The sequence below is a fragment of the Exophiala dermatitidis genome (assembly GCF_000230625.1).
Source record: "Exophiala dermatitidis NIH/UT8656 unplaced genomic scaffold supercont1.3, whole genome shotgun sequence".
NCBI classification, from domain to species: domain Eukaryota; kingdom Fungi; phylum Ascomycota; class Eurotiomycetes; order Chaetothyriales; family Herpotrichiellaceae; genus Exophiala; species Exophiala dermatitidis.
Genome location: NW_008751648.1, coordinates 1,718,642 through 1,744,871, shown reverse-complemented (window position 1 = coordinate 1,744,871; position 26,230 = coordinate 1,718,642). Strand labels below are relative to the sequence as shown.

At 52.2% G+C, this 26,230-nt stretch overlaps 11 protein-coding genes across 11 annotated transcripts; 5 read left to right on the top strand and 6 right to left on the bottom strand.

The window, feature by feature from the left end:
* Nucleotides 1-134: 134 nt before the first annotated feature.
* On the top strand, nucleotides 135-3,752 carry HMPREF1120_03620 (DNA-directed RNA polymerase). The gene is made up of 5 exons (XM_009157699.1): nucleotides 135-538; nucleotides 636-733; nucleotides 784-1,003; nucleotides 1,058-1,933; nucleotides 1,987-3,752. Exons 1-5 carry the CDS (start codon nucleotides 368-370, stop codon nucleotides 3,265-3,267), a joined length of 2,646 nt encoding a protein of 881 aa, XP_009155947.1. The 5' UTR covers nucleotides 135-367; the 3' UTR covers nucleotides 3,268-3,752.
* Nucleotides 3,697-6,196, bottom strand: HMPREF1120_03619 (glycerate dehydrogenase). Its single transcript, XM_009157698.1, has 2 exons — nucleotides 4,242-6,196; nucleotides 3,697-4,137 (listed from the first exon to the last, which is right to left on the bottom strand). Exons 1-2 carry the CDS (start codon nucleotides 5,605-5,607, stop codon nucleotides 3,983-3,985), a joined length of 1,521 nt encoding a protein of 506 aa, XP_009155946.1. The 5' UTR covers nucleotides 5,608-6,196; the 3' UTR covers nucleotides 3,697-3,982.
* A 227-nt stretch (nucleotides 6,197-6,423) lies between these two features.
* HMPREF1120_03618 (uncharacterized protein) lies at nucleotides 6,424-7,569 on the bottom strand (the record flags this gene model as incomplete). Its single annotated transcript, XM_009157697.1, has 1 exon — nucleotides 6,424-7,569. One exon carries the CDS (start codon nucleotides 7,567-7,569, stop codon nucleotides 6,424-6,426), a length of 1,146 nt encoding a protein of 381 aa, XP_009155945.1.
* Nucleotides 7,570-8,510: 941 nt separating this feature from the next.
* On the bottom strand, nucleotides 8,511-8,971 carry HMPREF1120_03617 (uncharacterized protein; the record flags this gene model as incomplete). The annotated part of the gene is made up of 2 exons (XM_009157696.1): nucleotides 8,511-8,900; nucleotides 8,954-8,971. The coding sequence occupies 2 exons, from the start codon at nucleotides 8,969-8,971 to the stop codon at nucleotides 8,511-8,513; spliced, it is 408 nt and encodes a 135-aa protein (XP_009155944.1).
* A 318-nt stretch (nucleotides 8,972-9,289) lies between these two features.
* On the top strand, nucleotides 9,290-11,120 carry HMPREF1120_03616 (uncharacterized protein). Its single transcript, XM_009157695.1, has 3 exons — nucleotides 9,290-9,569; nucleotides 9,658-10,086; nucleotides 10,143-11,120. Exons 1-3 carry the CDS (start codon nucleotides 9,546-9,548, stop codon nucleotides 10,719-10,721), a joined length of 1,032 nt encoding a protein of 343 aa, XP_009155943.1. The 5' UTR covers nucleotides 9,290-9,545; the 3' UTR covers nucleotides 10,722-11,120.
* HMPREF1120_03615 (threonyl-tRNA synthetase) lies at nucleotides 10,840-14,316 on the bottom strand. The gene is made up of 2 exons (XM_009157694.1): nucleotides 11,570-14,316; nucleotides 10,840-11,516 (listed from the first exon to the last, which is right to left on the bottom strand). Exons 1-2 carry the CDS (start codon nucleotides 13,998-14,000, stop codon nucleotides 11,350-11,352), a joined length of 2,598 nt encoding a protein of 865 aa, XP_009155942.1. The 5' UTR covers nucleotides 14,001-14,316; the 3' UTR covers nucleotides 10,840-11,349.
* Nucleotides 14,027-15,255, top strand: HMPREF1120_03614 (H/ACA ribonucleoprotein complex subunit 1). The gene is made up of 5 exons (XM_009157693.1): nucleotides 14,027-14,190; nucleotides 14,266-14,316; nucleotides 14,375-14,475; nucleotides 14,529-14,674; nucleotides 14,726-15,255. Exons 1-5 carry the CDS (start codon nucleotides 14,106-14,108, stop codon nucleotides 14,976-14,978), a joined length of 636 nt encoding a protein of 211 aa, XP_009155941.1. The 5' UTR covers nucleotides 14,027-14,105; the 3' UTR covers nucleotides 14,979-15,255.
* A 122-nt stretch (nucleotides 15,256-15,377) lies between these two features.
* On the top strand, nucleotides 15,378-17,677 carry HMPREF1120_03613 (phosphatidylserine synthase). The gene is made up of 5 exons (XM_009157692.1): nucleotides 15,378-15,765; nucleotides 15,842-15,879; nucleotides 15,950-15,961; nucleotides 16,040-16,221; nucleotides 16,323-17,677. Exons 1-5 carry the CDS (start codon nucleotides 15,641-15,643, stop codon nucleotides 16,692-16,694), a joined length of 729 nt encoding a protein of 242 aa, XP_009155940.1. The 5' UTR covers nucleotides 15,378-15,640; the 3' UTR covers nucleotides 16,695-17,677.
* HMPREF1120_03612 (uncharacterized protein) lies at nucleotides 17,436-19,912 on the bottom strand (the record flags this gene model as incomplete). Its single annotated transcript, XM_009157691.1, has 4 exons — nucleotides 17,436-19,010; nucleotides 19,103-19,416; nucleotides 19,488-19,697; nucleotides 19,759-19,912. 4 exons carry the CDS (start codon nucleotides 19,910-19,912, stop codon nucleotides 17,436-17,438), a joined length of 2,253 nt encoding a protein of 750 aa, XP_009155939.1.
* A 1,234-nt stretch (nucleotides 19,913-21,146) lies between these two features.
* On the bottom strand, nucleotides 21,147-24,308 carry HMPREF1120_03611 (formate-tetrahydrofolate ligase; the record flags this gene model as incomplete). Its single annotated transcript, XM_009157690.1, has 1 exon — nucleotides 21,147-24,308. The coding sequence occupies one exon, from the start codon at nucleotides 24,306-24,308 to the stop codon at nucleotides 21,147-21,149; it is 3,162 nt and encodes a 1,053-aa protein (XP_009155938.1).
* A 369-nt stretch (nucleotides 24,309-24,677) lies between these two features.
* HMPREF1120_03610 (eukaryotic translation initiation factor 3 subunit I) lies at nucleotides 24,678-25,842 on the top strand (the record flags this gene model as incomplete). Its single annotated transcript, XM_009157689.1, has 4 exons — nucleotides 24,678-24,704; nucleotides 24,755-25,261; nucleotides 25,311-25,427; nucleotides 25,483-25,842. The coding sequence occupies 4 exons, from the start codon at nucleotides 24,678-24,680 to the stop codon at nucleotides 25,840-25,842; spliced, it is 1,011 nt and encodes a 336-aa protein (XP_009155937.1).
* Nucleotides 25,843-26,230: the final 388 nt, after the last annotated feature.

The following is a 26,230-nucleotide window of genomic DNA, read 5'->3' as shown; positions in this document are numbered from 1 at the left end:
CGATCGTGGAAATATACATAGTACACTAGTTAGCGTTAGCAGCAACGGGACGCTAACAAGTCACGGGCGGAACAACGAATTTCCGAAATGATCTTGGCCAGTTCGTCGCGCCTCACGCTTCGCCCGATTCTGGCGTTCTAACTGCGCGTGTGAATGTTAAAGTCCTGGTCTGCGACATTGCTCAAAATAACGGCACAACTACAACCTAATTCCACATCTGCCACAATATCAATCCACCACCACCTACACATGTGTATCACAGCTGTGCAGCGCGTCTTTCAGTCAGAACCTCTGGCGTGCAGTAATCTGGCAAACTCTTTCCCCTGCGACATAGAAACGCTCGCCATCGCCCGCGGGCTCTACCATCATGCCTCGTAAACGCACCCGCGACGAGATGGAGGCGTCTCCGCCAGAAGAAAAGAAGCAGGAACCCGGATTGCTTCAACGGATACGGAACATGTGGGAATTTGCCTCCGTGATGCAATACATCTTCATGTTCGGCAAGGCCGTCAAGATTGACGACGATTTTGACATCGAGGTACGTTTAGTCCCCCTTGCTCTCCATGTGCGCTTCAGCAGTTGCAGCCATGGCGGAGTAGATTTGGTGCGCGGGATCGCTAAAACAAGTCTCTCAGGATTTCGAGAACGAGTGCCTGAAGCCAGGCTATTCCGAAAAGCTTGAAGAAATCGGCCTGACCCTGCTCAAATGGATCTCGTCTCATCGGGGGCTCAAGTCAGTCTACCATCCCTGCTATATCCTTTCCATGACTAACTTGAAGACAGTTATGACATCTGGGATGAGTACACTCGACGGCAATACTTGGCAAAAGCACCACATCTTAACCCCTACGGCGATGAAGAACAGCCCAAGCGGTTTCGCGACTTTGACATCTTCACCAAAATCAGAGTCCTGCACCAATTGACGGTGTGGACCTTCTGGAATCCCGATCGCATTAGAGAGAAGATGCCTGAACATCCGCGCGAAGTGGATCAAACCGAATGGGTAAGTTTCAATTGACTTCCAGGGTGCGTTTCAAGCTGACCACAGTCTGAATAGCGTATCGAAGAGTTCGGTTACGATAGACATGATCGGCAATATTATCTCCTCGATGATAATCGATTCTATCGACGCACTGACCCTCCTTTGCCCGCCGCTCCGAAAGCGAAACCCAAAGCCAACTCCAAAAAGGCCATTGCTGCTAGGCGCAGAGAGAGCAAGCGGTTAAAGCTGGAATCTCAGACACCGGACGTGGAAGACCAACAAGATCATAACAACGATGACACCCAGGCGACCGAAGATAAGAAGCAGGAAAGCTGGGAGGTCGACACGTTTGGTGGTTACAAATGGGAGTGCATCGCCATTACTCTTTCGGAATACCAAGAACTATGCGAAAGTCTCAAGAAATCCAAGGACCCCAACGAGAAGGCCCTACGAGACAGACTTATCGAAGAGGTCATTCCCGTCATTGAAGCTGCCGAGGAGAAACAGCGACGGAAGATTGAGAGACGTGAGCGCGAGCTCATGATGATGGAGAAGATGGTGGGCGCCAAACGATCTAGCCGACTTGCAGACAAACAGGAAAGAGAACGACGAGAGGCGGAACAAGCAGAAGCCGAACGCAAGAGACAGGAAGAATTGGCTGCTGCTCGTCGTGAACAAGCAAGACAGGAGAAGATGGAGCGCGAGAGACAGTATCGAATGATGACCCGAGAACAACGAATCAAGGACCGAGAATACAAACGACTGCTCAAAGAGGAAGAGCTTGCTAGAGACTCGCTCGAGCAGAAACGGATTGAAGAAGGTCAAATTCGAGGGTCCGGTCGACATCTTCAGGACCGCATCGAAAAGAACAAAAAGGAACTTGAGGAACTCAACGCCGAGGAGGATTGGACTTTTGATTGCTCGGGGTGTGGCATGCATGGAAAGAACTTTGTGAGTGTTGCCATTCTGCGACTGGTTGGCTGCATAACTAATGAAACTTCCAGGATGATGGTTCTCACAGTGTCGCTTGCGAGAGATGTAATGTCTGGCAACACAGCAAATGCTTGGGCATATCCAAACTCGCAGCCGAGAAGGAGGACTTTCATTTCATCTGCAACGATTGCAAGCGCAAGGAAGAAGATGCGAAGAAGCCCAAGATCTCTCTCAAGTTCAAAGTCGGGCCGTCCTCGTCGCCAGTCCCACCAAGTCCGCCGCAACCGAAGTCGACATTCGCGGGCGTTGAGATTCCCAAACAGGAGCAGCAGGATGGCGTCCAGTCACCAAATCAAGCGTCAGCTACCAATGGCTATCAACCGCATTCGTCGCCACCTGCACCGTCCATCACTTCTCCATCTCGTCCACAGAACGCCGATGTTAAGCAACATACCTCTTCGGGCCATCCTCACAGTCCTCCTCAAGATATCAAGCCTGCGGGACTTCAAAATGGGTGGCCTCAAACAAACGCCACTTCCCAGCAACAACCGTATTCTTCTCATTCTTCGGCTGGAAATCAGGATACTAAGCAGCCTCATCCAACTCCTCAAACCGCGCCTAGCAGTTCCGTGGATTCCAGTGGTACTGCACGTCAATACCAGGATACTGTCCAAAATCAGGCATCATTTGCAGCCGCACAGAGCACTCCTCGTCAACCATCCCAGCCTCTTGTGAACGGTCAGTCGATGAACAACGCCGGCCGCCTTCCATCTCCAGTGATTAACCGTCCGACCATGTCTCCAACACAAGGCAATATGGATGTTGGACCCGTTGCCGGCATTCCTCAAAAACTTGAAGCTTCTGACGCAGAGCAACGTACAGGGGTTAGCACTGAATCTTCTATGAACGGCTATGCACACGCAACTCCCAATGGCGTGATACAGCCGCATGCCACACCACGCGGGCCGAACCAATTTCATCAAGCACAGACTCCAAGCACACAGCCGTTTTCAGGTCTTTCTCCCAAAAAGCAGCGGACACCGGTCCCGGCTGCTCCGACACCCATGATTCCGCAGAAATCAAACCGAATGTCACCTCCTCTGGCAGCTCTGTCCCAGCCTGCTGCTTCGAAGCTACCTGGATCAGTGGAGAAGAGAACCGTCAGCGGTACACCCATTTTCCCTCCTGTCGAGAATTTGAGACCGAGCCCAGAGCAGTTGAGGAATATGAGCAGTACGGAACCTGTTCCGACGCCTAGTAAGCAACCTCAACCAGCTGTTCATCATGGTGAAGGGACTGCTCGGGGAAATGCTCTCGGACAGGATACAGCCATGACTGACGACCGCCAATGAATGGTCGGTACGATACCCTATTGACACTATCACGTGCTCCGGCATGTGGTAAACGACGACAAGTCCGAACAGTGGGGTGGCTGATTGATGCTGAGGTGCATGATTGAGATGATGATGGCGGAACCAAGCCATTGATGTGTTATGATTATTTTACCATGCTGGGGTCTTGTTTTTTGTCCGTCCAGACCATGATCTTCTGGGTAGACAAATGCGGTTTTGACAGCGTCTAGAAGGGCTATTAGAGGCAGTCACTCTCGAAACATGCATGGGCGTGGGCATGAATATGGATATGCGCAGAGGCATGGCCTGCCAGTGGGCCAACAAGGCTCGAATGGATGTATGAGTTCGATTTTACTCGGTCAAGCAGCAGCAGCAGATCCCCATCAATGAATGAGTAGATTAATTTGTTGCGAGCATTAAAAGACAAAACTGGTTTGAGCTTCGATGTCAAATTGAGGCTATTAATAAATGCTGGTACCTTCCACATTAGTAGGTGCTCCGCACTCGTTTATAGACCATACATGCACGGTATGTCTTTAATTTTTCGAATGGCATTCGCTGCCAATACAGCCAAAATCCACTAGATACTGTACCTAGATAGATTCCTAGGCACCTCCCACTGGCATTTGTCTAGAATTTGATCCAAGATATATACAGTAAGATCTACTTCTCTTCGCTGATATAGTACCTACTCCCCTTTGCTCAGTATTAGGTCTCATCTCCAAACCTTACCACCATGCACAACAACCACCTCGTCAACCTTGTCCGGACCATGCTGTAGTGTCCCCGCAACCCAGCCTTCGATACCCTGTTTCAGGAGACGTTTGTAGTTTTCGATGGTGGATTGTGTGTACCATGCTATATGGGGGGCTGGAAATGATCAAAAGTCAGCATTGTAGATTGGAGGAGAACAAGAAGAATGGAGTCGACTTATGGATAACAGGGCACTGGCATCTGGTCTTGGTGAAACTCACAAATCGTCAAATTCGGCACCTCCTCACCGCCTTCCTCCGGAACCAATGGACTCGAACCTGGAAAGGCCGGTTCAACCTCTAAAACGTCCGTCGCAGCACATGCTATCCAGTGCTCTCTCAGGGCCTTTGCCAGAGCTGCTTCGTTGACAATGCCACCACGGGCCAAATTGATCAGACAGGCATCAGGTCGCATTTGGCGTAATTCCTTTTCAGCAATCAAGTCGACTGTGTCTGGTTCTTTGGGGAGACAGATGCAGATTGTGGTTGCGCGGCGGAGGGTCTCGGTGAATGGGGTGCGGCCTTGTCGAATATCCTTGTGCCCGTGTCCATGTTTTCGCTCACTGATCAAAACCTCGCCAAAGCCAACTGCCTTGGCTAACTTTTCGATCCTCTTCCCGAGAGCCCCGTAACCCATGATCCCTAGCACTTCTTGACCACAGCCCATGGGTGGACCACTGGCACCACCACCGCCACGAGCCGATACTTGATCTTGATCTTGATCTTGATTTTGATTTTCGGTTTGGTTCTTCGGTGAGGTGTCGGAGCTGAAAAGCGTCTTTGTCAAAGTCCCCTTTTCCTTCCAATCGTGCGTTTGAGTTACTGCCCGATGTGCGCGGACCAAGTTCTTCCGAGCGGCGAAATACAGACCCAGAAAGTGCTCGGACACGGCGTCCACGTTGCCCGCGATGCAGTTGGTGACAGTGACTCCTCGACGTGCGCAGTCGGCCTTGTCGACCCAGCCGATCCCGACGGCCATGACCGCCAAAATGTCCAGGTGGGGAGCCTGGTCCATGTCGGCGGGCGTCACGGGCACGACGCATGCAATCACTATCGTGGCGTCTCGGATGCGTTCCGCCACTTGGGCTGGCGTGGTGCGCAGGTGTGTGTCCATCGTGTGTGGGAAGTCGAATGTGGGCGGTGCGCAGTGGATTGATTCCAGCATCACAATGTGGTGTTTGCTTTTGCCGGGCGGTAAAGGCGGTGGTGAGGAGTGGAAGGACGCCGAATGGCCGTTGAGGTTCAGGTTGGCCACCATTTTGGATTGGGAGGTGGAAGAAGATCTCGAGAGTAAGGTGCTGAAGTAGTGCTGATGCTGATGCTGGTGAAACGCGGGTGAAAGTGTTGATGTGCTGCTGCTTTGAAAAGGGGCCTCGTTCGGCCTTGTGTTTTGAACCAAAGACCAGGTCCTCTTTGTTGGTGTGCAGATTGTTCTGGATCTGGTCAACGTAGGGAGAAATATGGTCAGCCTAGCCAAGGCTGTGAGGCTCGTCGTTCTGTTCAAGTTGCTTGATGGCTGTATTTGACTCCACGGGTAAGTCGGCGCTTGAAGTTGCACACTGATAACCCTCCCGGTAGTCTTGAACATCAATGATGTAGATATTCAAAATGTCGAATAAACCGCAATGACTGGACTCCTATGCTCTGTGCAGTCGCGATATCACAGAATGCCTTCCCCAGCACTCTCCTATGGTAGTTCGCAATCTCGGGCCGAAGATGAGTAACGTGGATAGATAAATAGATAAACACAAATGGGAACCTTCACATCAGTATGCTCCGTGTGGTATGTTCCGACCGGACCGTGTGCTTCTGAATTCTCACTTGGCTCCCTCCCACAGACTGACAATGGTACAGTATACCAAAAGCGAGAAGTAGTCGTAGCACAATAGGTAAATACTTGTGTGGACCAAGGGTGCCTCTGCTGAAGCCAGCCAACCTCGGCACAGCCCTGCTGGTTCGAGTTCCGAATAAGCCTCGAAGACGATTGATCGGTAGACGAGGGCGAGTATGTTTATTTATATATATAGGTCGACCCTAAGCACACGGCGAAATATCGCGATGAATACTGGTGAAAGTTGTACTGATATCAACAATGATCGGCCGGTATCTCGTATCTCGCCCCGTCTCCACTCCCGGCGGAGTGGTCGTCAGCGTACGCCCTTACAATGACAATGTCATTGACAGCGCAAAACACAAACTTGAAGCCGAAAAGAAAAGAACAATAATACTGTGCTCGGGAACCACCATGGAGTTATGCTCACGGAAAGCTACAACAGTTGGTTTATCGGGCCTGAATATCACGATGTTCAAGGTAACTGCACTGTTCAGCAGTCAATCGACCTCAGTTTCATCTGACACGCTCTTTAGCCTTCCCTTCTTTGTACTCGTAGTTATATTTACAGTATCACATCTTACTACCCAGTTTTGCATGAGTGACAACCTGCTCATTCTGCAATGTGTCGTTGACAAATTTGACCATGGCGGTAACCATTTCTGGCGGCACGTCATGTCCGACACCAGGGTAGACAATATCCTCCAAATACAAGCCACCGCCCTCGAACCAGCCGTTTCTGCCAATAGCCTTCTTCAACCAATCCAAAAAGGGCTTGCTGTGAGAGTAATTGACCAACTTGTCGCTGCCACCGGCGAGGTTTAAAACGCGTTTGTTTCCAAAACACCTGACCATCAGGGGCATGAGTTTTTGTTTCTCTTCAGCCGTCATCTGGTCGCCGTCGTACAAGTGTTCCTGATACGGTCTCCTATCTGTCCCAGTAGCACTTTTCAAAGTCGACCAAAGTAGGCCGGCGGGATCGTATTTCTGAACCGCCTCGACCAGCGAGGGCGGGAAATCCGCCGACCCAAAGAAATTGGAGCCCTGGCCGTCGAGCCAGGACTTCCGCTTGCTCAGGCGAGCACGGTCGCTCATCAGACGGGCATAGTCGGGACATCCGATGGTGACGATGGCGGCGCTGATGCGCGGGTCCTGCATCACACAGTGCCATGCCGCGTGGCCGCCGAGACTGACTCCCAGCACCAGATTCTGCACGATCCGGCGCGGGTCCGACGGCTCCGGAAAGATATAGCCTGGCAGGTAGTCAAGCAGCACCGACGTGTCGACCGCTGTGCCGGCGTAGCAGCTGAACATGTCGGGGGCGTGGTGTTCGTTGCCCGTGCGCCACGCCTCGTTGGCCATGTCGCTGACCTTGCGGCTGCCGTGGTTGCGCTGGTCGAAGGAGACGGCGATCAAGCCTTTTTTGGAGTTGCTGTTGTTGACTGACGATCGGTGCTTGTTCCATTCACTGATCAGGTGCGCTGCAAAGGGGGCCATGCATGCCTGTGTCTGGAGACGTGGGTGAAGAAGCCATAGAACTGCAATGTCGCTCGTCCCCGGTGGTAGCTCATTAAGTCCAAACACCGTCACCAGGATCCCCGCGATGTGGTGTCTCACTGCTGAGATAGGTTCCGGGTACGGTATCGAGTGCGCCGTCGAGCCTGTGTTGGGCGCCCCGTACGTGTATTCCACTGGGTTGACGGTGCTGGGTCTCGACATGGTGGGACCACAGCTGTTGGAGAAGATGAATTAATCCCTAGGCAGACCAGAATGGGACCGAGGAGTTTGAGGAGAAGATAGACAGGGTAGGCAAGAGGGCTACTAGTCAGACAGGCGAAGAAATGAAAGGAGTGACTTCGTGTGTGTCCTGTTGATAGTGATGTACACCTTGTAGACGGACCTTTTGATATTACAGCATCCTGAATTATATATTTAGCCGCGGCTCAATCCACGGTGGAGCGCGATTGATGAGGGGAGAGTTTTGCAATCCACTGCCAGTGCGTCAACCATACTCCGCGGTTGTCTATCGGCTGCTCTAGTTGTACTGTTGTATAATACATTCCAGATATAAAGTACATTATTACAATAAAGGTCTCTCCCCAGGTTCATCCCAGAGAGTACACCACTCAACCCCCATCTTCCGGACGTCAGTAATATCCCGTTACAACGTGCGGTCCTGTGCCCCGTTCATGGTATGGCCACCTCCCAATGCACACACGATGAGATGCGCACAGCCACCCATTTGGGCATTCCCCGTCTCAGGCTCGCGCTTCACCCAATGTCGTGGCGTGCACATTGACAGTATGTGTGGCTTCGCGCTCCAGGATTTGACGCATTGAGCTTGAACGACCTCCGAACTGCAGCCTCTGGCGGTGTTGGGAAGCATTATCGCCGGGCGGTCGATCGCCACCAGTAGGTCGTACAGCTGTGACACCTCCAGATTCTCGCCAGAATGATAGTCTTGCTCTCCAAGATCATATCCCTTTCTGACCGTATAAACCGACAGATCAAAGTGGAGCTGTGATTTGCCTTGCCGGAACGACCAAACTGTAGTGTCGTCCTTCCCAACGCAGCCAGCGCAGGGGACTGGGACCAGACGCCTAAATACCTGAGGCGGTTGGGCATTTGTTGACATGGGCTAAAAGAGGAGCTGGCCTCGTTCATTTAAACCGCAAAGACCCCTTAATCCTGTTCATCAGGGACTGGAACCATGTCCGACTCGGAGCTTCGTCCATTTCTTTAAGCACATCGTCATAGTAAGTGGGCATGCTTCGGGGGTGCCGCAACTTCGTCGGGATAGGATAGGCTTTGAAATATCGGTCTTCGAGCAGCGAGTATAGGACGTTGACCTGTCGCATTTCCTTTGCTTCGTCCCACCGAGGAGGACTGGCGGGTTGAGCTTCGTTTGTTTTCGCATTATCCGCGGCAGCGGCTGGGGAGGTGGCCTTCTGGAGGCGATCCTGCATGACTTTTTGAAAGGAGACATATTCTGGACGGACTCGGTCGACAGGCCATCGCTTGATGATCCGAGCCCAGTGCTTTACGGCGACCTAGACAAACGCGTCAGCTTTGCTCACATGGTCCGCCGCAGGGAGGTCATTACCGATTGTGCGGTTGCCATGATGTGATGTTTGAGGTCGATCGAAGAAAGACAATCAGCTTCCCGTTGTTGTTGGCAGAGATACCAGGCGCATGGAGATTTCTCTGATCTGAGCCCGTGGAGCAGCCAAACAGATGCACAATTAATTTGGATGACGCCGGGACTGGATAAGATGCGGCTAGAACTGATCAAGCTAGTGCATGCCATCTATACTGAACTAGGATCGATTAAGACTAGCAGTATACGGCGGAGTACAATTCCACTGACGCATTGAGGCTGATGACTGCGGAATGCCGAGTGGCGAGTGCCGGGGAACATGGAACTGGAACCCTCCACCGCCTGAAAGTTGGACATGGCCTTCCACGTACTACTACTGCCCCTACCATAGGTGACTACTACCAGACCAGTAGTGCTGCATCCCTGCCTGGTCGAACGTCGGCTACGACGACATCCTTCCACACCTTTCCCACCACAATCCTTGAATTCCCTAATCCCTAATCCCACATCACTCTTTGTCGCTACCTTTATTTCCTTCAGAGCGTTCACCTTTTGTGTTCTTCAGAGAGGGTGCTCCTGCAGCAGCAGGTCTTCGCAAATGGGCCCCCAGCGATATGAAGCGGTATGTACCCTCCTCGTCCCAGGCTGACACATTCTACTCCCACCTACAATCACAACATCAGTATGGCATCTCTGACTGTAGGTTTTAGGTAAATTCGCACGATGACGAAGTTGATTCTCCCGACCATCCTCACGGCGTTCCATCTTCACCTCCCCCTTCATTCCGATCTCGAGCATCCTCCCCGTCGTCGCGCCGCCTCCTAGCCCAGGATCCCTTACCCGACACAGCCGATCAAGATTTGGCAGACACCTTCGACGACGGAGAGGGGTCAGATGGCGAAAACGATGGCGATGACAGACAAAGGTTACTGAGAGCGGACACAGCGGCGGTGAGACAAGATGCCTCGCCATCGCCGCCCTCTGCGCCCGATGCTCGTCAAGCGCCTGCAGTTGAGCGGCGAGTTACAGAAACGCCTGTATTCAGACCCATGCCAGCACCCGCCCGGCCGATGGACGGTGTTTTTGCCAACTTATCTGCCAAACCCGAACGAGGGGAGCCGGTCGATGAAAAGCCTCCAGTCAGTCAATTGTTGCCCCCCTCTTGTGATGAACCTAACATTAACTCCTTCTTTAGTCATATGAACAAGCAGCTGCCGACGCAACTCCTCCATACTGGGAAACGACGATTTTGGCCCCCGGCATGTCTTCCGACGAAGTCTACGTCGACGGTCTACCCGTAGGCTCAGTGTTTTCGTTTGTTTGGAACGGCATGATCTCCATGTCATTCCAACTCGTCGGTTTCCTCCTCACATACCTCCTTCACACGACGCATGCAGCCAAACATGGCAGCCGAGCCGGCCTGGGTTTGACCCTAGTCCAATACGGCTTCTACATGAGTGGTTCGAGCGATAGCAATCAAGATACCGGCAACCCCGGACAGTTTTCGAGCACGTCGCCACCGGATCCAAACAGTCACAATTTCGACCCTGGTGCGGTCGATGGCTCCAATGACTCCAAGAGCGGAATGGGCGGCTTCACCGGCGCGGATTGGATATCGTATATTCTGATGATTGTTGGTTGGTTCATTCTCATCCGGGCGGTTTCGGACTTTATGCGTGCGAGGCGGCATGAGGCGTTGGTTTTACAAAGTCCCAGTCGTGGTCTTCCTGTGGCGGTTGTTGCAGAAGGCGAAACACCTGAGCAGGCCGCATAGCTTGGGCTGGTGCGATCTGTTATGTCTTTTGTGCTGGTTTCTAGGCTGGTGTTTTTCTTCGGCGCCCTGCCTGAGGTGTGTAAGGAACCGTTCATGGGAAAATGGTAACAATTGAACATTGTGCGTCTTTGAATTTTGGATGAACTTTGATTTCCTCGTCTCGATCCATGGCTTCATCGATATTCTTCGTTGATGCAAATAGTTGTAGAACTTCTATAGCTACAGAGCGTATTTCCCATTGACGTATGAGAAGGAACTCGGCCTGAACAGTGTGTAACCTACGTAGAACACAGCCATTTTGGCTTCTTTTCAACACCACTAGACGTGTAGATTGCACCCATCTTTTTCTACGTCGTTTTGTTCCCGTTTAACTTGTCCATTCCCCATGTTGGGTCAAGTCTGGACAGTACCCTTTATATGCTTCACGGTGACAACACGTCTTGACATCCAGGCTCAACACCCACCACGAGCGGAAAGAGGAAAGAAAATCCCCGAAAAGCACGAACGATGAAACAATCCGACCAGATTTGACTGGCTGGCTGGATTGGACGCGGTCATGAAACCAGCCCTGATACTGACGGTGCAATCCCCAACCCCCAATACATTTGACGCAGATTGGATTGGCTCTCTAGTGGGTCATATCGATCTTGTTCTCCAACCTCCTCTCGTCGCGCAACCTGACGAGTCGCTCCAACGCCTTCTCGAGGGGAATGAGTTCGCCCATCTTCTGGGTGGCCGGGTCGTCACGGTTGCGGATGTTGACGGTACGGGATTCCTGTTCTTTGGCGCCAACGACTGCAAGAAAAACGGTTAGTACTAATCAGAAAGGCTTTGGTTGTTTAACCTACCAAAAATGAAATTGTATTGGGCCAACTGGCCAGACCGAATCTTCTTCTGCAAAGTATTGCCACTGACGTCGATGTCGACGTACATTCTGGCCTTGTGGAAGATGGCCTGGATCTCACGGACATAGTCCTCGGCGGCCTTCATGACGGGAATCACGAGGATCTGTCGCGGAGACAGCCAGAAAGGCCATTTGCCACCGAAATGCTCGCACAGGATGGCAATGAAGCGTTCAAAGGAGCCGATGATGGCGCGGTGGATCATGACGGGACGAGCCATGCCGGGAGCGAGACCCTTTGCATCGCGCTCCTGCTGCTTCTCCTTGTCCTCGGCAGCAGCAGCGGAGGCTGCTACGGCCTCGGTGCTCTCGCCGGTGCGGTACTCGAGCTTAAAGTTCTGCGGGCCCTGGAAGTCGAGCTGGATGGTGGCGCACTGGTACTCGCGCTTGAGGGCGTCGGAGATGGTAATGTCGATCTTGGGCCCGTAGAAGGCGCCGTCGCCTTCGTTGAGCTCCCAGTCATCGCCGCGGAAGTTTTGGAGCGCCTGCTTCAGTCGCTCTTCGGCCGCGTCCCATTCGGCAAGCGTGCCCATGTAACCCTCGGGGCGGGTGGACAGCTTGAATTTGAAGGGGAAACCGAACAGACCGTAGACGTGTTGCATGAAGTCGAACAGGCCCTCAATCTCGCTCTGGACTTGTTCGTTGGTGCAGAAAATATGCGTGTCGTCCTGCTGGAACTTGCGCACACGGGTCAAGCCCGACAACGCACCGGAGGCTTCATTGCGGTGCAGCACGCCAAAATCGGCCACTCGCCATGGCAGTTCGCGGTACGAGCGCTCCTCGTCACGGAACATGATGCAGTGGCCAGGACAATTCATGGGCTTCAGGGCAAAGACACCCTTGTCCTTGTCCTTTTCTTTTAGATCGGCCACGGGCTTGCCATCGGGCTTTTGGTCCGCTAGTGGCATCGGCTCCGCTACATCGTCCTTGACCACCACTCGGAACATGTCGTCTTGGTAGTGCTGCCAGTGGCCTGAGGTCTTCCACAGCTCGACATCGTACATGTTGGGCGTCTGCACCTCTTGGTACCCACGTTCCCAGTACTGCTCACGCAGCATCTGTTGAAGGGCGTTGAAGATCCGGGTGCCGTGCGGCAACAAAAAGGGCGACCCCGGCGACAGTTTGTTGAACATGAACAGCTTCTGCTGTTGCCCGATGACTTGGTGGTCGCGCTTCTTGGCTTCCTCGAGGAAATGCTCCCATTCTTTTAGTTGCTGTTTGCTCGGGAATGCCACGCCGTGGATCCGCTGCAGAGAGTCGTTGTTCTGGTCGCCCAGGAAATACGCCGAGCTGTTCTTCATGATCTTGAACGACTCGATTTTCCGCGTGTTCTGGATGTGCGGGCCCTGGCACAGATCCACCAGCGTGCCGTTGCGGTACACTGTTGATGACTCGCCGTCCGGGATGAACTTCTCAATGTAGTGCATCTTGTATTTGCTGTAGCCGAACATCTTGCGCAGGTCGTCCTTGGACACCTCGAGCCGTTCGAAGGCCTGCTTTTCCTTGGCGAATTTCTTGGCCCGGTTCTCGAGCGATGGCCATTCCGCCTCGCGGACAGACCGACCTGGTTCAAGCGCCATGTCGTAGAAGAAGCCCATTGCTGTCGGGGGACCGTGAGACAGTCGACATCCGTACTCGTGCTCGGCACATTCGCCTAGGACGTGAGCCGACGAGTGCCAGAACACGTCTCGGCCTTCTGGGTCGTCGAAGGTGAGATAAGACACTTTGCTGTCCTTTTCAAGCGGTCGGTCGAGATCCCACAGCTTGTCGTCAACCTTGGCCACCACAATCTGCCCAGCGCGCTCTTTGGGGACATTCTTTAGTAGTTGGCCGGGAGTAGTTTCCCAAGCTTTGCCCTCGATTGTGGTTTCTTGACCCGGAGCCGCGACCAGTTTGATCTGGATGGGGGATTTCTCCTTACGGGCGAGTTCCTCATCGTGCTTTTTCTTGAGCTCATCGAACAGTTTGTTGCGTTCGACGATGAAGTCAGGTAAGGATGCTGGGGCTTGGGATTTGGCAGCACCCTCAGGAGCGGCCTTTGTAGACATGTTTTTGGGTCTATTGGGGATCTTTTTGCTTGAAGTTGGGCTAGTTGGTCTTTTTGAGGTCTGAGATTCAGGGGCGGGTGCCGATGACTCAGTTGGGCCTCCCGCTGTACCGTTTTCCGTCATACTTGCGCCTTTCAATACGCCCCAGAGATCATGCGGATTCAAGCTGACTTTCTTCTGATGGCTCATGATAAAGGATCGGGGCAGGGTCGTGCAATAATTGTGGTGGAACTGTAGTAATGTGGCCGTCCCGGTGTGGGTACGGTGTCGATTTGAAGTGTCGATCACGTGTTTTCCGAAATTCTGCCCGCGAAACGCAGCTCGGAACATCGAAGGTAGCAGCGAATGAAATAATTTTTGTCTCCAAGTCCTTTCTGCGAACAGTTGGTCTTGCAAAAGCCAACAAAACACCCTTTTCGTCCCGAACCCGCAACAATGTCGTTCCGAGGCGATTCGCGCGGTCGTGGTGGGTTTCGAGGTGGTGATAGAGGAAGAGGATCGTTTGGAGGAAGAGGCGGAGGTAAATGAGAAGTCTCCGTCCGCGCACAACAATTTCCCTGCGCCAAAATGGGCTAACAATGGTGGTGATGCGCAGGTCGTGGTGGTTTCCAACAGCAGAACTTTGGGCCCCCTGCCCAAGTCTTTGGTGAGTCTGAATGACGGTATTCTACTGTTTGTTCTGTTGGCTGATTTTTGTTATGCAGAAATGGGAAAGTTTATGCACGCAACCGAAGGTGAAATGGTCTGCGAATCCGTCAACGCAAAGATCCCTTACTTCAACGCACCTATCTATCTCGAGAACAAGGTGCGTAAATCTTTTGGCTAGAGCCTGGTGTACATGGTTTTTGACAAGATCAGACGACGATAGGAAAAGTGGATGAGATCCTGGGCCCGATCAACCAGGTCTACTTCACGATCAAACCGCAAGAAGGCATCCAGGCTACCTCTTTCAAAGCGGGTGATAAATTCTACATTGGAGGAGACAAACTTTTACCACTGGAGAAGTGAGTGGTTATGGCCTTCTTGCAGAGAACGGAGGTGCTAAATGTCTACAGATTTCTGCCCAAACCCAAACCACCGCCAGGTACAGCAAGAGTCAAGAAACCAGCTGGTGCCCGAGGCGCTCCCCGAGGCGGTGGTAGAGGTGCCCCCCGAGGTCGTGGCGCTCCACGAGGAAGAGGTTCGTTCGGTTCTTTCGGCGGCGGTCGAGGCGCTCCTAGAGGCGGTGCTCGTGGAGGTGGTTTCTCCCGAGGCGGCAGTGGCTTCGGTGGCTCAAGAGGGGCCCCCCGAGGACGGGGCAGATTTTAGGCATTGTGACTTGGATAGTCGAATGTCTTCGCTGCAGCATTGTTTTGGCGTTCAGGAGGATACCCATCAAAAAACTACGGTTGAGGCTGGGTGGGGGAAATGCTACACTGGGATAACAGAATTGGTTTATCAAGTTGCAGCGGGACCGTCTCGTCGGCTTCCCGCTGCTTTCCTTTCCAAAAATGTCCTTGAATGTCTTTTACAACATGGCATACTTCTTCAATTGTGACTCTGCGCAGCCATTCTAGGGTGAATTTGTGCAGGGCACGTGACCACATTGACACTCCCTTTGACTCACGTGACTAGTAGATCCCAGACATTAAGTAAGCAAACATGCACCATGACGACAGTGAATGTGGCTCGTCATCAAGCCTGCCAACGATTGTGACCGACGTGGCTGCGCCTTGTTCAGGTTTCTCCAACAATCAAATCAACATTCAATCATTCCGATCCTACAATACAAGGAGTCGACCTTTAACCTTGGTTGCGTCTCTCCATCAATCCAACTTGCACCATTCACGTAGTCGTGCATAGGCCAGTTACCATACACCAACCCTCGCCGGACAACATCTTGCACGTTATACCAGCCAACATATCCCACATTCTCAATTGACTCCGGCTCTGTCGCCTGCTCCAAGAGATCCAAGCTGAGGTTACCCACCATGTCGCGAAGAACTGGAGCGACCAATGCGGGCGAGAAAGAGACGTCGGTGCAGCCGACGAACAATAGTCAAGAGAAGCAAGCCATGCTACTTGCTCAAGACAGCGGCCATTTCAGCATGATTAGGTATATATTTACTCTCAGTACCAACACGTCCACATACGGCGGTATTGTTTCGTGGCTAACGGGAATCACAACTCAGAGCACTGCACTTGGCCGACCTGATCACCGAGATGAATGGTAACAGACACCAGTACTTCCCCTGCAATCTCAAGTGGAACAGATTGCTGACGAATGACTGAACCAACAGGCTTTTGCGGATGTACGTACCTCTGGCCCTAGAGTCTCTCCATCTGTGTGGTATGCGCCAACTAACGAGACTACCTATTGTTGGATATAGTCATGTCCATCCTCTCCTCAATGCGATACTGCCTGGGCGACCCTCAAGACCTCAGCAACCTTTGGTTCGCATTCGCGCTGATGCCATTCGGCCTGTTCTTCGACTTCTTCGACGGTAAAGTCGCACGTTGGAGGAAAAAGTCCTCATTGATGGGGCAGGAGCTGGATTCGTTGGCTGATCTGGTATGCATAACAACAATCGATTGATCAGAAACCCTTACATGTTGGGCGGAGGTTCTTGTGGCAGAATATATGATCTCTGACGCTTGTTGAAATTGTTACAGGTGTCGTTCGGAGTGGCCCCTGCCGCCGCGGGATTCGCCATAGGCTTTCGCACAGGCGTCGACCAGTTGTTTCTCAGCTTCTACGTGCTCTGTGGCCTGACGAGACTGGCCAGGTTCAATGTGACGGTCGCCATGCTTCCCAAAGACAAGACAGGAAAATCAAAATATTTCGAAGGCACTCCCATCCCATTTGCTTGCCTTACCACCTCGGCGATTATGGCGACATGGACCTACACGGGTTTGATCCACAATTCTATACCGCTGGGTACGGCCTTGTCCGGCACCGCGCTCGAGTTCCACCCCGTCGCTCTTCTTTTCATCATCAATGGATGCCTTATGGTCAGCAAGACACTTCATGTTCCTAAGCCTTGATAGAGCGGGAATGAGCTGCTGAGCGGATGAAAATGCGTTCGTTGGAAATGAAGGTGAGGGGGTTTCTTGTTTTCGGGGTCGGGACCATCGATAGAACACCATGAGAAAGCGTCTATGCATGCATATGGCGATGGTAATGAGAATACGGATTCGCTGAAAGGAGCAGCAATAATCCGAGAAGCGAATGCGGATGCAACCTGCTCAAGCGAGTGAAAAAAATCAAGCAGCAAGTTTTTGATTGTTTCTGGCCTGCTCTTTCTCCGATGTGATGTGACCTTTGGAAGTGAACGCGCTGAAACGTCAGATAGCGCTGCTTATGACCGAGAACCCTGCTCACTACAAACCACTGCACTTGTTCCAGATCGAGTACCCGTTTCATATGTGCTTACGAGGAGGCTTAAGCGGTTCGAGTGGAGTACTATGTTATCTTGTCTGTGGCCTAACCGGAGGTATTAGTACAGTATTTTGCCTGAGAGCCCGACTGCACGTCGTCATGCAGTGCATCATGCCGAACGATCTACAGGACTACTAGGATGAGACTAAGTCCCTAGTTAGTCCTCGGAACGAAACAATCCATGATCGTCGAGATGATGTATGTGAAGCCCATAAAGCCCATACATACTGTTCATCTGACCTGCTCCCTCGCTCGGTACTTTAAGCAAAATCTGCAAGAGTAGAGTACTTTTCCTTCCACAAATCTGCAGCCACCATGCCAGTGGACGAGTTGAAGTTACTTCTGCATTATTGGCTCCAGTCCCAATCACCGTACTGCAAAAAGTAAAAGGGGTCGTCCATGAGCGTATTCGTATTTTGTTGTTCAAGTGACATGCCAGTGGTGGGGAAAAGAAGGTCGGAAAAGTTGGTCGCCTCCTGAGCGGACGAGAAAGGCTCTGGCTCGGCGCCGAGCGTCGTGGGAGGGTTGAAGGGGTTGCCAATATTGGGGTTCAAGTTGGGCTGCTGTTGAGAAATATTTGAGGGCGCGGAGGGGTCGATCGCGTTGTTATACGGGTTTGTGGTAGCGTTGTGGAAAGGACCCAAGGTCTGACTGGAAGTTGCAGTTGCGGTTGTGGCTGGCAAGCCTGGTGAGGTAGTAGTACTTGTCATGTCTGGATAGAAATGGGGGTGCCGGTGCTGCGACGACTGTTGCGGTTGTGGTTGAGGCTCCGCTTGCAACTGTCTCGGAGTCTGCTGCTTGAGAACCCGTCCTGTCGATACGGGTTGATGTGGTTCTTGGGTAGATGAAGTACTATTCATACCAGAAGAGGCTTGCCGAGACCTCCTCGACCTAGCCTCTCTGACATGGTCCTGAGCAATGTTGAGAAGTTCGACAACAGAATCCCTGACAAAAACCAAGATCGGAGTATCATCGATATTTGAGGAATTGGTCAAAGCGGCAAACATGCCTTCTGTCAATGCAAGGTCGGCATCGACCCTCTTGTCCAAGGGGTATTGCAAGATATGTGTGAAGAGAACCAAAAGGGCCGAGATGGGAAAGTACGGGGCGACCCAAATGAAGCTGTTGCGCACGTCGGGATAGTGGTCCAAGAAGTCGATGCTGAGGTGGACAATCGACCGGGCTGCAGCGAGACAGAGTGCATATGAGGACTGGATCCGGGGATTACATCCTCCTTCTCTCTCTCTGGACCGGGACTCAGATCCAGTTATTGGCGAATCCTCCGGAGCGGCGGCGACATCCCAGAACGGATTGCTCATTTCGGCCGTCCACAACTCGTGGTGGGCACTTGCGCGGTGAATGGCCGATAAACAGTGGTAATAGCCACAGTGCAGTACGACGATGGCGCATTTCGTTCTCCGGTTACATTGGATGGGATGTTCGGGGCGGATTTCAAGCGGAAACGTGTCTTTCCATTCCTGGAGTTCGGCGTCAAGTGTGCTGATGGCGTCCAGACGCTCGGCTGCCGTCTTGATGCGTGATTTCGCACGATATAACTCGCGGTATACTTTGCTCTGAATGACGGCCAGGGAGCACATGCTCTTGAAGGCGTAGAATTTCTGGTTGTCCGCCTTGCTCGTAAAAGTAATTGCGATGTCCGGGTCGTTGTTGACTCTGTCTAGAGCGGCTTCGAGCTCGAGATCGTCGTCGTCAATGGCGGAAGGGCGGCCGATTCGACAAGATAAGTCTTTTTCCATGATATACACGATCCAATATACACGTTGGCGATGTAGGAGTTCGGCTTCAGTGAGACCAAACCCTTCGAGCCATTGATGGAGGCCCAATGTGGTGGCGAGACGCGCAGCCGTGCCGACCAGGGTGAATATCCCTTCAACGTCCAATACGGATTGCATGACGAAAGCCTGCAGAGTGTTAGACTTGCTTGTTGACACAGGTAGCCACACTCTCCTTCTTGATCACAAGGAGAATCAGGGACGACGGATATGGTACTTACCATTGCGAGTATCGCCTGTACTGCGATGAGGTCCATGTCCAGGAATAGAACATGGACCAGAACGGAGCAGGCGTTTTGCAAGTATTTGGATGCTTTTTCTGTCATATTTGTATTGTAGAAAGAAGGATCGCAGATCATCACGTTGGTTGACACTTCGTCTGTTGCTGTGATGCACCCTATGGCGAGGACGGCGTTCAACAGCGCGTACCATGATTTCTTGAGTGTGGTTTCCCCGGAGTAGTACCGTTCGAAGCACCCCCAAAAGGCCTGCCTCTCAACAAGAGGGTAGGAAGCGTTGAAAAAGTCGAAATAATCTGCATTCGACTAAGGTCAATCTGTGTTTCCGCAATACCTGTATTAGTCGTTGCGGCTCGTGTTCACTTACGATTCACTAGGTGGATGGCGGCCTCCTTTAAAGGGAGCTCATGGTTGGCGGTTGTTGCCGCGTTCCAGTGAAACCCTGCATTGTAGGACGGCCACAATGGCTCGGCGCGTTGGAACCTCAGCAGAACGCTTCTCATTCGACTCGACCCTGTCTTTTTCTCGATCCAGGCCAGTCCTCGGGGAGAGAGCACAGATAATCCAGAAGCCGCGCCTGTTCCGAGTCCAATGTCAACCAAAACCAGCAAGCTTAGGCAAAGGGCGCACTCACGTACCGACGTATTTTTGCGCTCCTGTTTCGTTGATGACCAGGTTGGCCAGATCTTTCTCGATGGGCAATGATGCCTCGCGTCTTTGGACAGCCTGTTTCGGCCTGTTTTTGACTGCTTCTTGCGGGTTCGGGATGGCTGATCGTAATAGCGATTCCATTCGATCAATGCGTGACTCTATTGAATTCAGAAATTCGGCTCTGCATATGCCAGAGCATTTGCCAGTTAGGTCGAAATGCGGCTACCACAGTCCTAGCGGGATTTGGCAAATTACCTCTTCAATTTGTCCGCCTTCCGGTCGAGATGCGTCACGAGACATTGAGTCGCTCGTGAACGACAGTTGGAACATTGCTGCGTCCCCTGCCTATCACATCTTATCTGCATGGGACGAGGTAGTAGTAAGTATTCGCGTGGATGAAGCAGGCTGAGGTAGTGAAAAGCATGGCCATAGATGTTGCGAGTTGAAAGGGCACCATAAGCCAAGGGATTGTATGAGTGACTCCTTCAAGAGGAAAAGTGTATCGCAGACTGACCTTCATGCGCCTGCATAAGTCACACGACACTCGAATACCACCCCGTCGTGAATCCTGCCTCGTGGGTAACATTGTTCAATTGACGTGGCCCACGCCTTCCCCACGCAAGCTCCAGCACCCTTAGCTACTGACCTTGAGCCTGACAGTTACAGACAACAGTAGTCTGTCAGTACTGCTAACAATGATTTGATGGGAGTGTCACAAGTCGCAACAAGTAATTGGTTATCCACGGGGTCGTTCCGCTAGGTAAGACAGAGAGGCGACATTGTACCTAGTACAGTGTGGGGTTGGTAGGTACCTAGTATGCTGTGGCCATGGATTGATTCCTGGTAGGAGTGCCACACGAACGAAGTCCGGGTAGTGGTTCGGACCTGGGTAGTATGGGCGGTCTGAGTGAGTCTCAAAAACCAGCAGACGAGATATAAAAACCCACCGGCCGTAACAGAGTCGTAACGCAATGGCGCTGCGAGGTGTTTGACGGCGCTGCCACCGTCTCCTGGTTCGAGTCTGGCGCTTGGCCTAATCGAGGTGCTGCTTGTCTTTGACCCAACAACATCTCTTCCAGGTTGGACTTTGGCTGTCTCAACCGCCTGTTGTACATGCCCTTAGGTCTTGAGGATGTCACGAAGAATCCTGGATTTCATGACCAGCGACTATTCCGCTGCTCGTCTCTCACTGTTCATTTTACGCGATACTGCATTCTAGAAGAACTGAGTGAATACCGGAACTCGACAGACACTACGAGTCGGAAATATGTATATTCAAGAATCTTGATTTCCACCTTCTAATGTTGAAATGGGTATCTCGTTGATATGTGTTGAAAGTCGTCAAAAGCATGCCAGTAAATTTTTGTCTTTCCGTCTAAAACAGGCCATCAATCTCGCCGGTCTCGGGATCCACGTCGACATTCAAGTATCCCGGGGCGGTTGGAAGCCCAGGAATAGTCTGGATATCGGCAGCCAGAGCATACAGATATCCAGCACCAACAGCAAGTCTAACGTCGCGAATAGGAACTGTAAACCCAGTTGGCGCACCTTTGAGCGCAGGGTCATGACTGAGAGAATACTGCGTCTTTGCAATGCAGATGGGCAGGTTGCCGAACCCTTGTTTGGTATACATGTCGACCTTTTTCTGAGCCAATTCGCTGAACTCCACCTTGGCTGCGCCATACATATCCTTTCCGATCTTTTCGATGCGCTCCTGCACGCTTCCTTCAAGGTCGTAAAGCAGCTTGAAGTCCTTAGGCTTGGACGAGGCCTCGATCACGGCCTTCGCGAGGTCGACTGCACCGGCGCCACCTTCGGCCCAGTGATTTGCCGGGACAGCGGCTTCAGCTCCGGCGGCCAGAGCCTCTTCTTCAATGACCTTGAGTTCTGCTTCTGTGTCGGTGTCGAACTTGTTGATCGCGACAACCACCGGGATTCCGTACGATTTGGCGTTGGCAATGTGTTTCTTCAGATTGACGCATCCGGCACGGAGCATTTCAGTGTTCTCCGTGCGGTAAGCTTCGGGTAGAGGTGCTCCTGCCGAGATTTCTGGGCCGCCGCCATGGACCTTCAATGCGCGAATAGTAGCCACGACAACCACGACGTCAGGGACAAGACCCGAGGATCTGCATTTGATGTTGAAGAACCGCTCGCCGCCCATGGTGAAGTCGAAGCCTGCTTCGGTCACAACAAAGCCAGCCTTGGCTTCATGGTCCTCGTCCGGCTCGGTTCCGGCGAGTTTCAGAGCCAACTTGTCAGCCAGGACAGAGCTGTTGCCGATACTGATATTGGCGAATGGACCGGCGTGGACGAAAACCGGAGTCCCCTCCAAGCTCTGCATAAGATTGGGCTTGATAGCATCCTTCATCAGAGCTGTCAGGGCACCACCGGCACCAATATCGTCGCAGGTGACGGGTTCGCCAGATTTGGAAAAGCCAATAACCATGCGACCCAAACGCTCACGCATGTCCCTAAGGTCATTGCTCAAAGCAAGGATGGCCATGCACTCACTGGCCACGGAAATATCAAACGCTGTCTGTCGCGTATGGCCTTTCTCGGTGGGTGCCTGGCCGATTGTGATACCTCTCAAATGTCGGTCATTCACATCAAGCACTCTCCTCCAGGTGATGGATTCAGGATCAATATCTAGCCGTGCGAAACGCCGGATCTCGTCCTCCGTTAGGTCGTCAGGGTTGGTCTTGTCGATTCCGAGCTTTTTCAATCTTCGGAACATGACAGGCGCGAATTCGCGCTTACCCTTCTTGCTTGGCACCAATCTTTTGTACAATGGGCCATCCTTTTGAGTCGATTCGTGAAACATGCGTGTGTCAATGGCTGCAGCAAGTAGGTTGTTTGCAGCCGTGATGGCATGAATGTCACCCGTAAGATGGAGGTTGAACTCATCCATAGGAATAACCTGGCTGTAACCACCGCCAGCGGCACCGCCTTTAATCCCGAAAGTTGGGCCCATGCTTGGCTGTCGCACGTTGGCGAACGTTAGCCTGCCCAAGTGGGCTCCCAGAGCCTGGGTAAGACCCATTGTAGTTGTAGACTTTCCTTCTCCCAAGGGGGTCGGTGTAATGCCGCTAACCAGGATGTATTTTCCGTTCTTACGGTGCTGAAGTCTTGACAAAAGGGATAGGTCAACTTTCGCCTTGTGCGGGCCATACTGCTCCAACTCGTGAGGAGCGATACCAACATCACTGGCAATATGGGTAATGTGGCGCGGGTGCTGTGCACGCGAGATTGCAATGTCTGACGGGACAGGTTTCTGAAGCTTAATCGGTAGTGGTGTGATGTGCCTGGCCTTCAATTTCTCGAAGTAAGTAGTGGCAGCATCGACAACATTTTGCATGAGCATGGCCACCGTCATGGGGCCGACGCCGCCAGGTACAGGAGTGATATAAGAAGCAACCTCCACAGCAGACTCAAATTCAACATCGCCCACGAGTCGCTGGCCGGAGCTCTTGGATGCGTCGGGGATGTAGTTGGTGCCGACATCGATGACCACGGCTCCGGGTTTCAGCCAGTCTCCCTTGACAAAGGCAGGTTGTCCAATGGCAGCAACCAATATATCTGCTTGTTTCACAACGTCCTTCAGGTTCTGGGTTTTGGAATGGCAGACTGTGACGGTAGCGTCGGCGTTCTTCAAGAGGTAGCTGACAGGACTGCCCACAATGTCACTACGGCCAAGGACGACAGCGTTTTTGCCTTTAACTTCGATACCAGTCTCTTGCAAAAGAACCATGACGCCTTTGGGGGTGCATGGAACGAAGAACGGCTTTCCACCTCGCTTTGCAAGCTCTCCGATATTTGTAGCTCCGAACCCATCAACGTCCTTCTCATCCAGCACGGCTGAAGTAATCGTGTGCTCCGAAAGATGCTTGGGCAATGGCAGCTGGACCAGTATCCCGTGGACAGCTGGATCATTGTTAAAGTCCGTAATCTGCTGCACCAGCTCTGGTTCCGAGATGGTCTCAGGGAGATGAATCAGAGCACATTCAATGCCAGCTTCCTCGGCAGCCTTTAACTTCATGCGGACATATGTGGTCGAGTCAGGCCGGTCTCCGACTTGAATGATCTTTAGACATGGCTTATAGCGTGGATTGACCTTTTGCTTCTCGCGTATCTCTTGAGCTAGTCGCTCCCTTATCTTTTGGGCGATCGCCTTGCCATCAATCTTGCTTGCCCCCATGGCTGCCGGGGTGCTGGAGAAATTTCGTCGGGTTGTAGATTGTGATGGCGGGGTAGAAATTAAAGATGCTACAGCGGGCACACACCTCGATGGTCGTAGGTGGGAAATCGAGGTATCCGGCGAGATCAGAAGGCAAGCCTCAGCCCTACCAGGTCTAACGACGCCCTGACGAATCCCGCTGAATGTTGAGGCAGTAGATTGTGTTCGGTTGTGAGGAAGAGGACCCCGGAATTGGAAGGGCGATTTCGGAGGACGGGGAGGATAAATTTTGGAGAAATATTTGCGACCTGCAGGAGAGACTTCAAGTTTGGCGTGGCTTGCACTGGACAATCTGCTGGCCATGTCAGGAGCTGCGACTACATCCAAGACCGTGCAGAAGACCAAGACGTTTGCAGAGCTCGATCTATGCGTACAGTCACCATTAAACCAATGGGCGAGGCTGCGATGAAGTTTTCAGGGTCGTAATACTGTGAAACATTGTGATGCAACGACTCATGTGGAGAAGGATCGAAAAACTCCATGACTCGACGGGCGCAGGCGCAGTCTTGGCCATCAAATTCCCACATCGCCTCACAACTGGAACCTCGTTACCTGTCGAGATAGCCATAATCCTGCCAGCCATACTCCTATTGCCCTAATTTTCTTTGTGAAGATTTCTCCTGATACTTGACTGTTTTCTCCTGGTTTGATCACAGGGAGAACAAGCTCAAGATGAGGCCCGTTCTCTTGCAAGGCCACGTGAGTATTGCAGAAAAATCAATCCCGGATTGCGCTGACCATGAATTCAGGAGCGGTCAATCAACCAGATCAAGTACAACAAAGACGGCGATCTTCTATTTTCGGTAGCCAAGGACAAAGTCATCTGCGCGTGGTACACCAGCAATGGAGAAAGATTAGGAACGTACAATGGCCATCAGGGTGCAATTTGGACCGTCGATGTGTCTCCGGACACGACTCTCTTAGCCTCCGGGGCGGCAGACAACACGATAAAGTTGTGGAATGTTAAGACGGGCGAATGCGTCAAGACTTGGGAGTTCCCCACTGCGGTCAAGCGAGTCGAGTTCAGCGAAGATGGGAAACAACTGCTTGGTGTGACGGAAAAACGAATGGGCTATCTCGGAACCATTGTCGTGTATGATGTTCGTTACGGAGAGGACCTCACAGACCAGACCGACGAACACAGCCTCAAGATTACCTGCGAAGATGCCAAAGCTACGGTCGCCGGCTGGAGTTATCTGGACAAATATATCATTTCTTGCCACGAAGATGGCACTGTGCAACAGTGGGATGCGAAGGTATTTGGTCCATTCAGTGGTATGAAGATCCAACTGACCCCAGTTATAGACTGGCGAGAATTTGCGGGTTGTCGAGGCACACGAATATGACACAACCATCAACGACATTCAATTTGCCCCGGACAGGACCTACTTCATCACGGCTGGAAAAGACAAGACCGCAAAGGTTCGTTTTATCCGCTGGTGCACATTTGGATAGCGTATACTGATTACATGAGCAGCTTATGGCGTCCCGGGACTTGAGCATCCTGAAGACGTACACGGCGGATACGCCGCTCAATACTGCTGCCATTACGCCCAAGAAAGACTTCGTTATATTGGGTGGTGGCCAGGCTGCAATGGACGTGACTACGACGGACGCCCGCCAGGGTAAATTCGAGGCTAGATTCTACCACAAAATCTTTGAGGACGAAATCGGCCGTATCAGGGGACACTTTGGACCTCTCAACAGCATTGCTGTGCACCCACAAGGGATCGGTTACGCCAGTGGTGGTGAAGACGGCTATGTGAGAATGCACACCTTCGACAAGCCGTATTTCGACTTCATGTACGAAGTCGAAAGAGAAGCCGCTCGGAAATGATTCGACGTCATGCCTTCTACCGAATCCTCATGATACCCCTTTTGGCAGTGGAAGATATGAGTGGATTGTATGAATATGATGATTGCAGATAAACAAAATCGCTAGCCTTCTTGACGAGCCGTCCCACGTTTGGCGCTTGATGTGAAATGGCGACCGCAAGGTTGGCTGCCAGACTCGCCTTCTGAGCAGCAGCCGCTGGGATCGAACGCCACATGACCCAGATATCCGAACCAACGAGGTAGCCCTTGATGGCTGTTACTTCGATTGCGGCCACGAGTGACCATGGTTTGGAAGCCTTGGATCCTAGGCACGACTCGCCTGTCCAATGAGCTGCTTCCTGTTTCGCCTCTCATGGCACTCGGTACTGTCGATCGGTGCGTCAGTCTCG

Bases quoted from the DNA above. Each gene is read 5' to 3' on its own strand.
- HMPREF1120_03620 (XM_009157699.1), top strand. From the start codon at position 368: ATGCCTCGTAAACGCACCCGCGACGAGATGGAGGCGTCTCCGCCAGAA. The intron at 1,004-1,057 runs GTAAGTTTCAAT...CAGTCTGAATAG, and splicing joins AAGTGGATCAAACCGAATGG to CGTATCGAAGAGTTCGGTTA. The intron at 1,934-1,986 runs GTGAGTGTTGCC...TGAAACTTCCAG, and splicing joins GCATGCATGGAAAGAACTTT to GATGATGGTTCTCACAGTGT.
- HMPREF1120_03619 (XM_009157698.1), bottom strand. From the start codon at position 5,607: ATGTTCAAGACTACCGGGAGGGTTATCAGTGTGCAACTTCAAGCGCCG. The intron at 4,138-4,241 runs GTGAGTTTCACC...GATCATTTCCAG, and splicing joins GGTGCCGAATTTGACGATTT to CCCCCCATATAGCATGGTAC.
- HMPREF1120_03616 (XM_009157695.1), top strand. From the start codon at position 9,546: ATGGGCCCCCAGCGATATGAAGCG. The intron at 9,570-9,657 runs GTATGTACCCTC...TGTAGGTTTTAG, and splicing joins GCCCCCAGCGATATGAAGCG to GTAAATTCGCACGATGACGA. The intron at 10,087-10,142 runs GTCAGTCAATTG...CTCCTTCTTTAG, and splicing joins CGGTCGATGAAAAGCCTCCA to TCATATGAACAAGCAGCTGC.
- HMPREF1120_03615 (XM_009157694.1), bottom strand. From the start codon at position 14,000: ATGTTCCGAGCTGCGTTTCGCGGGCAGAATTTCGGAAAACACGTGATC. The intron at 11,517-11,569 runs GTAGGTTAAACA...TTTTTCTTGCAG, and splicing joins CCAATACAATTTCATTTTTG to TCGTTGGCGCCAAAGAACAG.
- HMPREF1120_03614 (XM_009157693.1), top strand. From the start codon at position 14,106: ATGTCGTTCCGAGGCGATTCGCGCGGTCGTGGTGGGTTTCGAGGTGGT. The intron at 14,476-14,528 runs GTGCGTAAATCT...TGACAAGATCAG, and splicing joins CTATCTATCTCGAGAACAAG to ACGACGATAGGAAAAGTGGA. The intron at 14,675-14,725 runs GTGAGTGGTTAT...AAATGTCTACAG, and splicing joins AAACTTTTACCACTGGAGAA to ATTTCTGCCCAAACCCAAAC.
- HMPREF1120_03613 (XM_009157692.1), top strand. From the start codon at position 15,641: ATGTCGCGAAGAACTGGAGCGACCAATGCGGGCGAGAAAGAGACGTCG. The intron at 15,766-15,841 runs GTATATATTTAC...ATCACAACTCAG, and splicing joins GGCCATTTCAGCATGATTAG to AGCACTGCACTTGGCCGACC. The intron at 16,222-16,322 runs GTATGCATAACA...AAATTGTTACAG, and splicing joins TGGATTCGTTGGCTGATCTG to GTGTCGTTCGGAGTGGCCCC.